General features: G+C 38.9%; 1 protein-coding gene across 2 annotated transcripts in view; it reads left to right on the forward strand.

Moving 5' to 3' along the window:
* Positions 1–15,803, forward strand: part of LOC114026992 (myocardial zonula adherens protein-like) — a 100,144-nt gene that overhangs the window by 44,594 nt on the left and 39,747 nt on the right. For both annotated transcript variants that reach the window (XM_027840799.1, XM_027840798.1), the window contains exons 7-8: positions 7,195–7,320; positions 9,045–9,173. In XM_027840799.1, coding sequence (XP_027696600.1) covers positions 7,195–7,320; positions 9,045–9,173 — 255 coding nt within the window. The remainder of the gene's footprint in view (positions 1–7,194; positions 7,321–9,044; positions 9,174–15,803) is intronic.

A 15,803-nucleotide genomic window follows, 5' to 3' on the forward strand; every position in this document is an offset into this window, starting at 1 on the left:
AGTCCAGGTTTGAAGTGATGCAGGCTTGTGCCAGGTGGTGGCAGAGCCAGAGGAGAGGAGAAATATGAGAGATGTTCCAAAGGCAGGAATGACAGGATTTGACAACTGATTGTACATAGGGGGTGGGGATGGGGGAAGACAGAGAGAGAGAGAGACAGAGATAGAGACAGAGACAGGGGAGGGGGTGTACAGGATGACACCTAGGTTGTGTGTTGACTGTAACTTTAATAGTTTTGGAACACAGATGTGTTCAAGCTTTACCAAGAATTATCCTAGGAGCCCACAGAATAACCCCAAAGCCCCTCTAGTCTGATTTTACAGCAAAAAAGATAATTGTGGTGTTCCCCAAGTTTTTCAGTCCTAGCTAGGGCAGGGGGTCCCTTGGCAGTGATGAGTCTATTTTACAAGAAAGAGAGGATGTACAGAGAGAGGACATATATAGAGGCTGCCTTCTTACTAGGACAACCAATCTTGCCCTCATCCTGGCACCATGAAGAAAAATGTAAGAGCATTCTCTAGAGTAGAGGTTCTTAACCTGGTATCTATAAATTTTTTAAAAAATTGAAAAATATATTTTAATAGAATTGGTTTCTTTTCTAATCTTGTGTATTTTATTTTATCTGTTAAAAAACATTATTCCAAGAAGGGATTCATAGATTTATCAGACTGCCAAAGTGGTCCATGACACACAGAAAGTTTGAGAATTCTTGACCTAGACCTAGAGAATATATATATTCCTACTGTAACTACTAGGCATGACTGTGTAGATAAAAGTTTGACTAGGCACTGAAACTTTCTTGAGCCATGTCATTCTCCTCTGACTGCTGGAGGCTAAAATTTTCCCCCTGGCACTTTACACCTATACCTTGCTATAATAACAAGTTCATTTTCTAGCCTAGGGGGTAAAATGACTTTAAATTCCATGTGGATCTCTTTATCTGCTATTTCAGGGAGCTTAAACAAATGTTAGTTATTAATAAAAAAATCACATATAACTTTTTTATTTGCCTCTAGATCAGTATGAAATTCTGATCAGTTGAATCTACTGACCTATTTTATAATTGTCACATACAATAGCTACACATTCGTGCCATATATGCATTCATGCTTTTTAAATGAAATAAAAATCAGGATAAGAAACAACTTAGATAAAGGGAAAGACAATTATATAAAATGCTTGTTGTTAGGCATAGGAAGGAGAATTTAGAAAGCTAAAAATAAAATCCTTTCAGAACTTTGTTCAGTTCTCCAAAGGGGCAGTCAGAGCCATTTGCTTTTTCTGTCCAAGTTCTTTGTTCCGTTGACCAGAACCCATGCCCTGAAGCTTAAGTTTTTGGTTCTAGAGGATGCTATGCAAAATACCTATAGGGAATCCATAGTGCTTCCCTCCATTGTCCACTTCTGCTCCACTCACCTATCTCCTTCTCCAATATGTCCTGGGCACAACTCAAGACTGTGTCCTGGATCAAAGATTACAGTAGTCCAGACCTCTCCTAGGGCTGGGAGAGAACGCTTGCCTCACTAAACTACAAATCCCAGACAAGTCTTAAGTCCCTATTACACTTCCATAGAAACATAGACTTTCAGAGTTGGAAAGGGCTTCAGATGGTCTTTCCAGTTTTGTTTGAGAACTCCAGTAATGGAACTTACTATGTCTGGAGGGTTGGCCTATTTCATTTTTGGACAGTTTTAATTGTTAAGCATTTCTTCCTTTGTGTTGTGCTGAAATGTGTCTCTATAAACTTTGACACTTTGGTCTTGGTTTTGCCCTTTTGGACCAAGCACCATAAACTTGATTGCTCTTGTACAAGGTAATTCTGAAAATACCTGAAGATAGCTATCTTAGTCCTGCCATCCCTGATTCCGGCCAGTCTCCTCTTCTCCAGACTAAGAATTCTCATATCTTTAAATTACTCCTTGAGTGGCATGATTTTAGTCCCCTCACCATCTTTTTGTTCTCTTCTGGATATACTACCGTTGTCAATTTCTATTCTAAAATGGAAGTCCCAGAACTTAGAAATGTGTTCTGACCATCAGAATTCAGGAAGTCATCATTTCTCTAATTATGGACATTATACTTCTGCTAATATAGCTCAAGATAGTATAGTCATTTTTTTAACTTTCCTGGGCACCAGTTCTCTATTATAGATCTGACCTTTTGGGATTCAACTTGGTGAAATTGAGCAGAGCTTTTTGTTGGCTCCCAGGGACCTGAAAGTGTTAGTGTATTTCTCAATGGCAAACAGCTCATTGCTTTCCCCATAGTACAATCTGTCCCATTCTTATTTATATCAGTCCTTTCCTCAGCCCAGGTATTCTTATTCCTGCAAAGGCCTCTAGGAGCCATGTATTAATGTTACCATGGTTCTATGAAAAAGGAATGTGGGAGAGCCTAATTAGATTAGAGATAGCTTTGATTTCAAAATGCAATTCTTAAACTTGGAAAGGAATGCTGTGAACACATTCATAAGGCATTATAAGCCTTGGCACCTGTGTTTCAATTCAATCAACATATAGTAAGCATTTACTTTGTGTTGGGGCACTGGGCTAGGAAACTTTGAGAGATGCAAACTTTTACTTGACAACTAAGAAAAAACAGAAGTATAACAACAGATGCATTTATAGAGCACAGATTTCTTTAGTGAGTGGCAAAGCCAAGATTCTAAGCTAAGTGTTTTGACTTCAAATGCAATACTTTCCCCACTATACCATGTATTTTTCTAGGTCTCAGTTTCATTGTCTATAAAATGCGGGTAATTATATTTTCACTAGCTCCTTCAAAGAGTGATGGTGAGAAAAGCATTTGCAATCTTAAAATGATGTAGAAATGTGAGCTATTAATAAAGTCTATCACAGGTTGGCTTGATGGTACAGTTCAAGAACGAATCTCTGTTAACTTGTACTTATCTCAATTCCGTAGAAGTGATTTGTGTCCCAAAGCTCCCTTTTAGTAAATCCTTGGCTCTCCTTGCAGTGGTGGGGTTTATGAATTCACCCCAATTAAAGAAAACGCTACAAAACTTTACAAAACTCATAATGCCAGTTATGCATTAGCATAATAACATGATTCCTAGAGGCTCAGGCCTTCATTATCCTCTATTGCCTCATTCTCCCTATTTGTTGAAGGGAGAGTGATTTTCCCATCTTCTGTGCTAAAAGGTCATGTACTTTTCTCACAGGAGTGCCTTCAAGTTCTTACTTAGAGCCAATTTACTTGTACTTTAGACACAAGTCCAACAGGCTTGTTTATCTGATTCCTCAGCTCACATCAGATTAGAAGCAGCAGGTTACAATGAAGGCTGTATGAGATAGGTTGGAGCCCTGAAAGGAATGAGAAATGACAACAAAGTAGAGACAATAAAACAATAATAAAATAAACCACATTTATGCAGTATTTTTAAGGTTCATAAGGCATTTTCTCCACCACAACCCTATGAGGTAGGTAGTTAAATGAATCGGAAGCACACACCTAAGTAAATGTTGGAGGCAAGACTAGAATCAACAATACTATCAAAGCAGAAAAGAGAGGGAGGACCGAGTCAACTTTAGTGGGTCCCACCGTATAGGAAATATATTTCCAATAGAAAAAAAGGTGCCCTTCCTTATTGGCATATTCCTGAACTCCAGCTTCATTCCATGTTTCTGTGAAAGATAAAAGTATACTTCTTTAGCGGTACAGGGTAGGGTGCCAGGGTGTTTAAGTATTGGCAGTCAATCAACAAACATTTATTAAGTGCCCACTATATTCAAGGCACCATGCTAGATGCTAGGTATACAAAGACAAAAGCAAAATAAACTCAAGGAGCTTACATTCTATTGGGAGAAACATATTCAATATAAATATATACAAAAAAAATAAGATAAAGGGCAGCTAGGCTGCACAGTGGATAGCCTGCTGGGCCTGGAGTCAGGAAGACCTGAGTTCAAACTGACCTCAAATGCTTACTAACTGTGTGACCTGGGCAAGTCACTTAACCCTTTTTGCCTCAGTTTCCTCATCTGTAAAATGTGCTGGAGAAGGAAATGGCAAACTAACCCCCCAAAAGGGGTCACGAAGAGTCAGATATGAGTGAAAATATGTTGAATACCAACAGAAAAGGCCCTAACAGCTAGGAAGGGGAGGTCAGGAAAAACTTTATGAAGAAAATGGTGCTTAAGTTAAACTTTGAGGAAAACTAGGGATTCCCAAAGATAGATGGAGGAGGAGGGAATACATTCCAGGGATGGGGGACAGCCTATGCAAAGTCACAGAGTTAGGAGATGGAATGTTGCATTGGCAGTCACCAATCACCACCCTATCCCAGATAAAATCTTGCCACATTCTCTAACTCCTTTGGGAATAGGAATGCCTAGAAACTAAAGAAGTTTTACAATAGTGAGGGGTTTTGTTGTTTTTTTTTGTTTGTTTGTTTTGCTTTTCTTTTTTCTATTGAAAGCCAACATAAAACATTTTTATTTGAATAATGAAACTGAAAACTCATATTGATGAAAGTGTGTGAGTGGTGGCAGTTTCTCTGTCCAAAATCACTATGTAGGACAGCAAAAAGGAGGAAGGGATGATATCAGCTCTAGGGAAGCTGATGGTCAAAACCAGGAGATTCTGAAGCTGTGATGACCAGGATCAGTTTTAGGTAGAGAATACACAAGTATTTGTTGTGACAATAACTGGGTTTTTATTGTGTTGAAATTTTCTCCAGTGAGCACCTCTGATTTACTAGTTAGTTTCTAGAATTTGGGTATGTGCAGAGCAGTGATTAATCAATTAATAAATGGTGGCACAGTGGATAGAGCACTGGATCTGGAGTCAGGAAGACTCATCTTATCTTTGCCAAGAAAACCCCAACCGGGGTCATGAAGAGTCAGACATGACTGTAAATGATTGAACAATAACAACCGATGTTTATTAAATGAATTCTATTTCAGGCCCTGTTTTATGTGCTGAGGACACATATACAAAGAATGAGACAATTTCTACTCTTGTGTTGCTTAGGAGCTCGGTTAAAATCCCACATCTTTACTCCCTTTGTGACCTCAGGCAAGTCACTTAACTTTTCTGGGCCTCAATTTCCTTGTCAATTTCCTTAAATGGACTCAATTGCCTTTCTATGTTCCTTCCACTTCTAAATCAATGATGACTTCTAGAGATTGAAAAAAATTCTCCAAAGCCAAAAGGTGGGAAAAAGTCAGGCAACCAATGAAGCAGGTTTAAGTTATAGAGTCATAGGTTTAAAGCTAGGATGGACCTCAAACATCCTCTAGTTCAACCTGTTGGTTTTATAGAGAAGTAAACTGAGGTTGCTGATCACTTGATCCTGTCACTTAACATCTATTAAGTGACTTGTCCATGATTAGATAGCTAGAAAATGTCAGGGACAGGTTATGAACTCAGGCCTTTCTGACTCCAGGTTCAACTGCTTTCAAAAGGCAGAGATTACCGGGGTAGGGGGACAGGTGGAAAAGTTGGACAGTTAGTTGAAACAAGTTTCTCTTTCCTCACATTTTTCATTTTGGACAACATTTGGCATTTCAAATATGTCAGCCCACTCAAATTTTTTAATCAACTATGTTTTTACAGCAGTAGCAAAAATATTTACCCCCTCCATAAATACTTAATAAATTTCATCCAGAAAAGGGGAAGGCAAAGATTTTCTCTATCCAAAGGATTCCTATTTTATTCCTGATTTTATTCCTATCTGCTGCTAGTGCTTCACCATATACTTAATCTTAAATCGATGCACCAAAGATTTCCTTTTAGATCTTTTTTTCCCTTCCTTTCTGAGACTGTTTCTCCCTATTTCACCCAGCCTGGAAGTACATCAGCCACTCATAGTCAGATCCATTGCTGATTGGCATGGGAGCTCTGACCTGATCCATTTTTGACCTAAGACAGTCCCCTCACCCCTCAGCTCCCAAGGGCTCATTGTATTGATGCTGGACTTAGTGTAGATATCCAATAGACTTTAGCCCACTGCAACTCAGAGCTCCCAAGATCAGGCATGTGTCACCACAAACAGCTTTCAATTTAAATCTAGACAACAAAAAGCAAAACCAAAAAGATGAACGACTTGACAAGATAAGGTTTATTTCATATTATTTAGAAATAACACAGGCACAAGGAAGAAGAGTGATAACACTAAATCAGGGTCTTGGTAAGTAAAGTGAGAATAGTGGAATATGGGGGACAGCTCCACACTCTTTCTTTCTTTCTTTCTTTCTTTCTTTCTTTCTTTCTTTCTTTCTTCCTTCCTTCCTTCCTTCCTTCCTTCCTTCCTTCCTTCCTTCCTTCCTTCCTTCCTTTTTTTTTCTTTCTTGGCAGTTGGGGTTAAGTGACTTGTCCGGGGTCGTACAGCTAGTAAGGTCAAGTGTTTGGTCTGAGGCCAGATTTGAACTCAGGTCCTCCTGACTTCAGGGCTGGTGCTTTATCCACTTTGCCACCTAGCTACCTGTGCTCCATACACTTTCATGTGCATCGTATAAAAACCTGCAACATCATGATCCAGTGAAAAAAAACAGACTATGGAGTCAGAGGACCTGAGTTCTAATCCTGTTTCTGACACTTAGTACTTCTGTGACCCTAGTTATTTAAATTTCCTGGGCACGCGCGCGTGTGCGCGCGCGTGTGTGTGTGTACAAACATACATATACACATGCATGTACATTCCTATACACATACATATTTTTTGTTGCTGTTTTCAGTCATGTTGGACTTTTTGTGACCTCATTTGGGATTTTCTTGGCAAAGATACTGGAGTGGTTTGCCATTTCTTTCTCCATCTCATTTTACAGATGAGGAAACTGAGGCAAACAAGTTAAGTGACTTGCCCAGGGTCACAGAACTAGTAAATTATAATGTTTTTTTTGTTTGTTTTTTGGCTAGGCAGTAGGGTTAAGTGACTTGCCCAGGGTCACACAGCTAGTAAGTGTTATGTGTCTGAGTTTGGATTTGAACTCAGGGCCTCCTGAATCCAGGGCCAGTCCTCTATGCACTGCACCACCTAGCTGTCCCCGTAAATTATAATGTAATGTTAATATTACATACACACATATATATATCTATACATATATATGTGTGTATATATATATATATATATACACACACACATACACGCATACACACATACATACACACACCTCTTACCTCTGGCCTTATTTCATCTGCAGATAGCATGACCCTGATGTTTCTCTCTTTTATAGGTAGAATCTTCCCAGGAAGCTAATGCTGATGTCATGAGAGAGATGACCAAGAAACTGTACAGCCAGTATGAAGAAAAACTACAGCAAGAACAGCAGAAGCACAATGCGGAGAAAGAGGCCCTCCTGGTATGTTTGGGGAGCTCCTCAAAGAACATCAAAAAGAGGTTTTTTGTTTTAATTTTGTTTTCCTCATCCTCAGGATGGTCATAATCATAGGACTATAGCATAGAAGGATTCCATTTATTTATTTGTTTCTCAAAATCTCTCAATGACTTCTCATGATCTACCAAATTAATTTCAAATTTTGTTGCCTGACATTTAAGCTCTTCCATGATATAGACATAATCTGACTTTCCAGTTTTATCTCCATAAATTAAATCTCCAGCTATATTTTCTATATGGCAAACTGAAATTTTCACTGTCCTTCAAATTCACCATGTACTTTTATTCTTCCATACTATTTTTCCCTTCTAAAATGCTCTACCCCCATGTCTCCACCTGTTAAAAACTGAACTGTTCTTTCTTGGCAGAAATGTGGCCTCCTCCATGAAGCCTTCCCCAATTACAAAAAAAAAAAACCTCCTTCCACTGGGAGGGAGATGGTACTTGTTTTATTCTGTGCTTATGTTATTATACTCTAAATAGTAATTATATGTGTGCACAGAATCAAGATCTCGAAGTGACCTTAGAATTGATTATTTTATAGATGAGGAAACAGAAATCCAGGGAGTTTAAATAACTTGGCCAAGGGTCACATACATAGGACGTGTCATAATCAGGATTTGAACTCAGGTCCCCTGATTCCAGAGTCAGCAGTCTTTCCATTCCACCATGCTGATTCCCATGTCTTCCATCCCCCCAGTACATTGTACATTTGAGAGGGCAGGGGCCATATTTTATGCATTTTTATATCTCCCATCTCTTCAGTACAATGATTTGCCAATAGTAGATGCTCAGAAAATGCTTGTTGAGTGATTGATTCATTTATTTGCTCAATCAAATGAGAATATTTGTAAAATGCTTACTAGAATGCATGGCATACAATAGGCGCTATATAAATCCTTATTCCCTTTCCTCTCCTTAATAATAAGATTTCTTCCTAAGTTTGGTAGACAGCAGTATAAGAAGGGCATCCAGGAATTCTGTAATATACTTAGGCCACTGATTTCTCTCATGGTTTTGACAGATAATGTGACTTACTGTGATTGAAAAGGGGAAGCAAACAAAACCCAGGGAGCAAATAGTTAATTGTTGAGTAATGATGGCAGGACCTATTAGATTTACTCCACCTGAGAACCATGATAATAAATGGAAAGAAGGTATTGAGATTGTTCTATTTACAAAGTTAAATAGTATCCCTCTGCATACAAGTGGGAAGAATTCCTCCTCCAAGTACTCAAACCCTGCTTAGGCTCCTTAGAACTAAGGTAAGGTGACTAGCTTCTCATCTCTACCCTTGCTGTGGTCACCGTAGAGGAAGGTATATGTCCATGTGTTATGTGGGCTCTAAATGCTAAATGATGTTATAGATTTAATGAAATAGAGAAAGGGTGTTATATTTGGAGTCTGAGGACCTGGGTTGGAATGCTGCCTCTGCCATGTGACCCTGGGCAAGTCACTGGCTTTTACTTTCCTCATCCATAAAATGAAGGGGTTGGATTTAATGGCCTCTGGGGTCCCATCTATGAGCCTATAAGTAGGACTTCTTTGCTTTCAAATAAAGTTTGAAAAAATGATCCCATTGTCGATGAGACCTGAGCTCTCCTTCATATCCCTAAAAGAAAGATGATTGAATTAGGATGGATGTCCTGGACAAACTCTGTGTGTTGAGACAAGTGTTTGTTTTGAAGGAAGAAACCAATAATTTTCTGAAAGCCATTGAGGAAGCCAATATCAAGATGCAAGCAGCTGACACCAGCCTCCAGGAGCGAGACCAGAGGATTGGGGAGCTGGACAGACTAATTGAACGTATGGAAAAGGTAGCCCTAGCATTCTCCTTTCCTCCCTTTGTCCCAAACTCTTATGCACTGTCACAACTCTCTAGACCCAAACCCTCCATCACCATTCCCCATCTCTTTCCATTTCATGACATGCAATGTAAATGTAAATGTAAAAGGTTTCCTCAACATGGTGAACATGGTGTAGTGGTGGGAGGGCAGACATGGCTGTGAATATAGGACACATTTTTATAGGAGGATGTGAACAAGCTGATGAGTAGAGAACATTCCTCTAGAGCAGTGGTTCCCAAAATGTGGTTTGGGGACCCCTAGGGATCTCTACAATGGTTCTGTGAGGTCAAAACTGTTTTCATAATAATTATGACATTTTAGTTCTAAGACAGCAAATATTGACAATTTATACATAAACAAAAGCTCTTTGGGGTCCTCAATAGTTTTTAAGAGTTTAAAGGAATACTGAAACCAAAAAGTTTGAGAATTGCTGCTCCAGAGTTGATTACTAAAGTCAGAGAAGAGAGTAGGCTAAGAGGAAGAATTGGTTAGAGGAAAGAAAAGAATGAAGAAAACAAAAGAGGAAGAAAAGAGACAAGGAAGAGGAAAGAGAAAAGAAAAGGATGGGTGAGCTTCTACTTAGTTATGTAATGGTCTGGCATATAGTAATCACTTAATAATTGCTTATTGATTGAGTAGCTTCTAATTATGTTTGATGGGCAGGACTAAAATGAATGGACAGTTGTGGTTGGATCCTCTTTGACTATTGTTGCTAAGCTTAGGTGACCTTACTGAAGCAACTGACCATAGTGACCCCTCAGAGACTTGGGAGAAAGGAAATCCCAGCATCCTTAAATACTTTTATAGAGAAAAACAGGAAGAACGAGCTGGTACTGACTATATTAAACTTAAATAGTTCTTTCCACTCCCTCAAGCGAAAATATTAGACAGTTCCATGAGGTGAAATTTGGGGCCTCAAGCAAAAATTTCAGAAGGGGTTTTGCTTTTTGTTAGCTGAAAAATTCATAGCTCTCTAGTGCTTGGGCAGGGATTAACTGAAATAGGAAATGTAGTAAATTCAGTGTTTATGGAGCCTGAGGGGTTCCTAGTGACTTTCAATAAAGTTAATGTGTGCATTTGGGGTACATGGAAGCTTACTTCAGTCTATAATAATCTGACCTGCTTTTCCCTAGGAATGTCAATTCTCTCCTGCTGAATGGCCAAATTCTCTGATAAGCTTGTTGAAAATTAAAAGTATAGGTGGAATATATGAAGGCGTCCTCCTGTCTCTCTGTAGTCATATACCTTACCCAGAGACAGTGTGGTATAGCAGAACCATCGATGGATTTGGAGTCAGAGAATCTAGGGCAAGCACAGGCAAATCATTGACCCTCTCTTGGCCTCAGTTTCTTCATCTGTAAAATGAGGGAATTGAACTAGATGGCTTGTGAGGTCCTCTAGAGCTATGATCCCTTTGTGGTATTTTCTAAATAGCTCCTGAATTGTGTGTGCTGGGGTGGGGGAGAGGTGCCTTATAATTTAGATATAGGAGGTTCTGCTATAACTGGGCATATACTTTCCCCCAAAGTACCACACTATGCAAAATAACACAATAAAAACTACAGGGTTTATGAGGAAAATGGAGCTGGGGCATGATGTTCAAAAACTCCATCAGTGAAAAAGCGATAGAAACCTAATAAAATGGTAGAAGAGGTTTATACACGTTAAATGGTTAAGAAATACAAAAATACTATGATAAATAGTGGCCTTGTCAGCAGTGGTAGCAGTAGTGACCCTCTGATGAGGCCATAGGGAAAAAGCATAGGGGTGGAGGTGGTGCAGACCAGCCTTTCTCCTCTCGTGTATCAGAAGATATGCAAGTAACATGGCACTTTACCTCAACAAACGTCTGACGTTTCCTTGTGGAAGTGGGTGTTGGAAGGGTTGTATCTTTTGAGTTCTTGTGAAGAGTGCAGTTTTCTGCATTCTCATTGTTTCTTTTTCTAAAAAAATTTTATTGATGTCTTCTATTTCTCACATCACCTTAGTAATACCAAGTATCCTTTCCCCTCCAGAGAATCATGCCATATTCGTTGTTGTTTAGTTGTTCAGTCTTGTCCTACTCTTGTGACCCCATGGATTGTACTGTCCGTGGTGTTTTCTTGGCAAAAGTACTGGAGTGGTTTGCCATTTTCTTCTCCCGTAGATTAAGGCAAACAGAAGTTAAATGACTTGCCCAAGGTTACATAGCTAGTAAGTGTCTGATGTTGCATTTGAATTCAGTTCTTCTTGACTCTAGGCGCAGTGCTCTATCCACCAAACCACCATATGGCCAATACTATTTTTTAGAGAGGGAAATAATCAGCTCTATTGATTGATACATGTGTACGATGTGTAATACCTGTGTACATCCCATTTCCACAAAGGGAATGTCCTCAAAACTATTGAGTCCTGCTTGTCTTTTATAATTTTACTACATTCACTTTTGATTTTTGTGTGTAATTCTTCTTTCCATTCACATTGTTGTAGCTACCATATATATTGCTTTCTTGGCTCTCTGCATCAGTTCATATAGGTCTTTCCATACTTCTCTGTATTCATCACACACATCATTTCTTACAGCACAGTAAATATTCTGTTCCACAGTAAATATTCATGTGCCACAATTTGTTTAGCCATTCTCCAATTGATGAGCATCTACTTTGCTTTCCAATTCTTTGCTACCACAAACAGTGCTATGTAAATGCTTTGGTATATTTGGAGACATGCTCACTGTTTCTTGGTGAAGAATGTGCAGAAGCAAACTCAAAAGTAGTGTTATGCTCAAAATGTTCCCTAACATATTAATCATGTTGGGATAAACCAAAAGGGACCCTTTCCCTTTTGCCACCAAACCAATGTTTTAATTTTGGGGTTACTTGGCTTGAGTATCTCAAATAATCCCTAAATCATTCCTGGTTTTTCTTCTGACAGAAAAGGAGGTCTTATAAATGCTCTGCTATAACCTCTTCCCGCAAAACAACTGCTACCACTATATTTCCCCATACTCCTTGACATAGCAAGGAATAATAAAAGTTAGAAGAATTCAGGAATTAGAATAAACAAAGTCATGCCATGTATTATTATTTATAGTTTATCAACACTTCCAAGCAACTCTTTGGAGCTCTGGATTTAATATCTCTGATTTAGAAGTCTGGTGGGATTCTCAAGGGTATTTTATTTTTTTAAATCAAATGAATAATTTTTTTAATTAACAAAAGTCTATTTAATCTTTCTCCCATCCCTCAGCTGAAAAAACAAAACAAAACAAAAACAAAACCCTGCAACAAATATGCATGGTCAAGTAAAACATGTGTTGTCCATGTTCAAAAATATAGTACATTCTGTACTTTGAGTCTGTCGTCCTTCTGCCAGGAAGTGGGTAACATACTTCAACATTAGTCCTCTGCAATTTTGGTTGGTCTTTGCATTAATCAGGATTCTTAAATTTTTGAAAGTTTGTTTTTACAGTGCTGTTACTATTATATAAATTGTTCTTCTGCTTCTGTTCATTTCACTTGGTCCAAGGTATTTTAAAACTAAGTTTGAGAAATAGTTGTATTATGATAAAATGAAGGGCTAAAGATTATGTTGTGGATGTTTGAGGTCAGAGACCCTTCTTCAATAAATTGGACTGCCCTTTCTTATTCTCCCCCCTCTGTTACATTGCTATATACTCCAGGTTCTAACATATAATTTCCTGGATGAAATGGGTCCAGATTTTCATTCCTGGTTCTTCCCAATCACTTCTTCTCTAATATTCTGTAAAGAGGACAGTGACCATTGCCATGATGGCAGCAGGGCATCAGCTTTGCCACTCCTCTGAGCCTCATTATTAAGTGCCTCTTTGAGGCTTATGCATGCTTTAAGGTAGTTTATGTGACCCTGGACTAACTGCTGTGGCATGATGAGAACTGAAAGATATTTATTCATCCCAAATGTGAGGCAACTAGGTGGCACAGTGGATAGAGTGGTGAACTCAGAGACAGGAAGATCCAAATTCAAATTCCCCTTTAGATAGTTGGGCAAATCACTTAACCTCTCTAAATCACAATTTCCTCACCTGTAAAATGGGGATAATAATAGCACCTAGTTACTAGGATAAAATGAGATAGTGAATGCAAGATTTTGCAGACTTTAAAGTGCCATGTAAATCCTAGCTATTATTATTAACACAAGAACGAGGGCTGGGAGACTTTCACACTCTGTATCTATGATCTAATGAGTCAAAAAGAAAAGGTTTATGTCAGCCAAACGACCCAGCCCTTTATCATGTGTCAGTTAGGGTGAGTGAATTCCTTCCACTCTTATCAAGCCCCTGGGAGCTAGCACATTAGCCAATCAGATTGCTTTGAAGTTTCACTATCTGAAGTAGGTCCTTAGCAACACTGGAGGAAGGATGGCAGAGTTGTTGACCTTTGCTCGTTCCTTTCCCCTTAGCAAAGTCTTCTGTTCCCCCTATAATTCTTTTGTGAACTTGGTAAGTTCTTTCTTTGTCATATGGTGTTTCCTTAATTAAACTGTTTGCTTGGTATTCAGATTATGGTATCTGTTTTGCAAATTTGGGGAGGCCATCTAGCTTTCACTTTTGCTGCTCTGATGTCTTCTTAAACTGCTACAATCTGACTTCTGACCTCATCATTCTACCAAAAGTACTCTCACCGAAGTCATCAATGATTTCTTCATTGCTAAATTCAATAGTCTTTTCTCAATCCTCATTCTTGACCTCTCTGCAGCCCTTGACACTATTGATCACCCTCTTCTCCCTGACATTTTTTTGTCTCTGGGTTTTTAGGACATCAATTTCTCCTGGTTTTCCTCGTAACTTTCAGACCACTCCTTTTCTAGATCTTCATTCAGATCACACCCTCCAGCCATAGTTCTTCCTCAGGGCTCTGTCCTGGGCCCACTTCTCTTCTCCCTCCATACTCCTTCACTTGGTGATCTCATCAGCTTTCCTGAATTTAATTATCATCTCTATGCTGATGTTTTTCAAATCTACCTATCCTGCCCTAACCTCTCTGCCGACCTCTAGTCTGGAATCTCCACTTGCCTTTTAAGACATCTCTAAGTGGATGTCCAGCAGATATCTTAAAATTCAATTATATCCAAACTGAACTCATTACCTTTCCCCTTAAAACCTACCTCTTCATCTACCCCCCCACCCCCTCCCCAGACTTCCCTATTGCTGTCTAGGGCAGCAACATCCTCCCAGCCCTCCAGATTTGCCACCTAGTGGCTCTACCTTGACTCTTCATTATCACTCACCTCCCTCTACCCCCCTTGTATCTAACCTTTGCCAGGACTTGTTGACTTCACCTTTGAAATATTTTGACTACGGCCCCTTTGACACTGCTACCACCCTGGTGCAAGTCCTCATCACCTTATGTTTGGATGACTATAACAGTCTACTGGTTGGTTTCCTTGCCTCAGACAGAATTGCAATTAAGCAGTGTCGGTATTAATATTGAAATTTACTTAAAACCGGATTTAAAAGGAAGGAAGCAGCAGCACCAACAAGACTGGAGGCATGCACATGCATTTCAACAGAGTGATCACATGTCACTATAGACGGTTTTCAATTTAGAGCAAATATTATTCAAGAAGTCTATGCATGCTGTTTGAAACTTGGAACACATTTTCTCATGGAAGCAAATGGTGATTATGTTCCTAGGCTAAACCAGTAAAGCCTATTTAACCCACGATATAATTGAAATAAGACTGATAATTCCAGCTTAAGTTCTGGGCCCTGATGCCATGCAGCACAGTAAGAAATAGGAGAAAGAAATGGAATAGCATTTCTATCTCAGCTGCTTTCCTGGGGACTATATCGTTTAAATTTAGTTTAGGATTAAAAAAAAAAGAAAAGAAAGAAAAAAATAAAACCTTTTCCACACTCCCTTCTCCTGGTTCCTATTGTCTTTATCTTCCCCTAAGCCCTAACTTGTTCACTTCTTTCAAGTCTGTCTGCTAAAATGCTCTGTGCTACTTCAGATTTACCTACTTTACCTCACTCTACATCAAAACTCCTAATCTCTCAGTGGCTGATTTCATCTTTAGGTGTCTACAGGAAAGCCTGTGATGAGATTAATTCATAGTATGTGTGTATAAATACCAACACCCCTCACCCTGACCCTGGTATTTGGATCTTGCAAAGAAGATTCTTATTAACACAAATGATTCAATGGTGGGATTTCAGGTAGTTGTAACAAAGGAAAGTGAAGAAATTCATAATGTTGGGGTCAGATACATTCAGGCTGTGTGCTTTTAGTTCAATCTATAATTCTAATTAGCAGGGGTTCTTAAATTGGGCCTTTGGGCAAATATCAGAGCATCCATGAAATTAGATGGCAAAAAAAGGACATCTTTATTTTCACTAACCTCCAAATGAAATTTAGCATTTCCTTCCATTATGATTTTTAAAAAAATATCTAATCAGTTGTCATGTCCTCCTGTTTCTACCTTTGGATCATCTCATGTATGTTCCCTCTGAGACTATCGCTAGGTTTTTCTGTACATATCATGTTAGTACATAGTTGTTCATTTGTTTTGTTTTGTTTTGTTTTGTTTTCGTAGGCAATGGTGTTTAAGTGACTTGCTAGTAAGTGTCTGAGGTCATAT

The sequence above is a fragment of the Vombatus ursinus genome, unplaced genomic scaffold, assembly GCF_900497805.2.
Source record: "Vombatus ursinus unplaced genomic scaffold, bare-nosed wombat genome assembly UNPS02014848.1, whole genome shotgun sequence".
NCBI lineage: Eukaryota > Metazoa > Chordata > Mammalia > Diprotodontia > Vombatidae > Vombatus > Vombatus ursinus.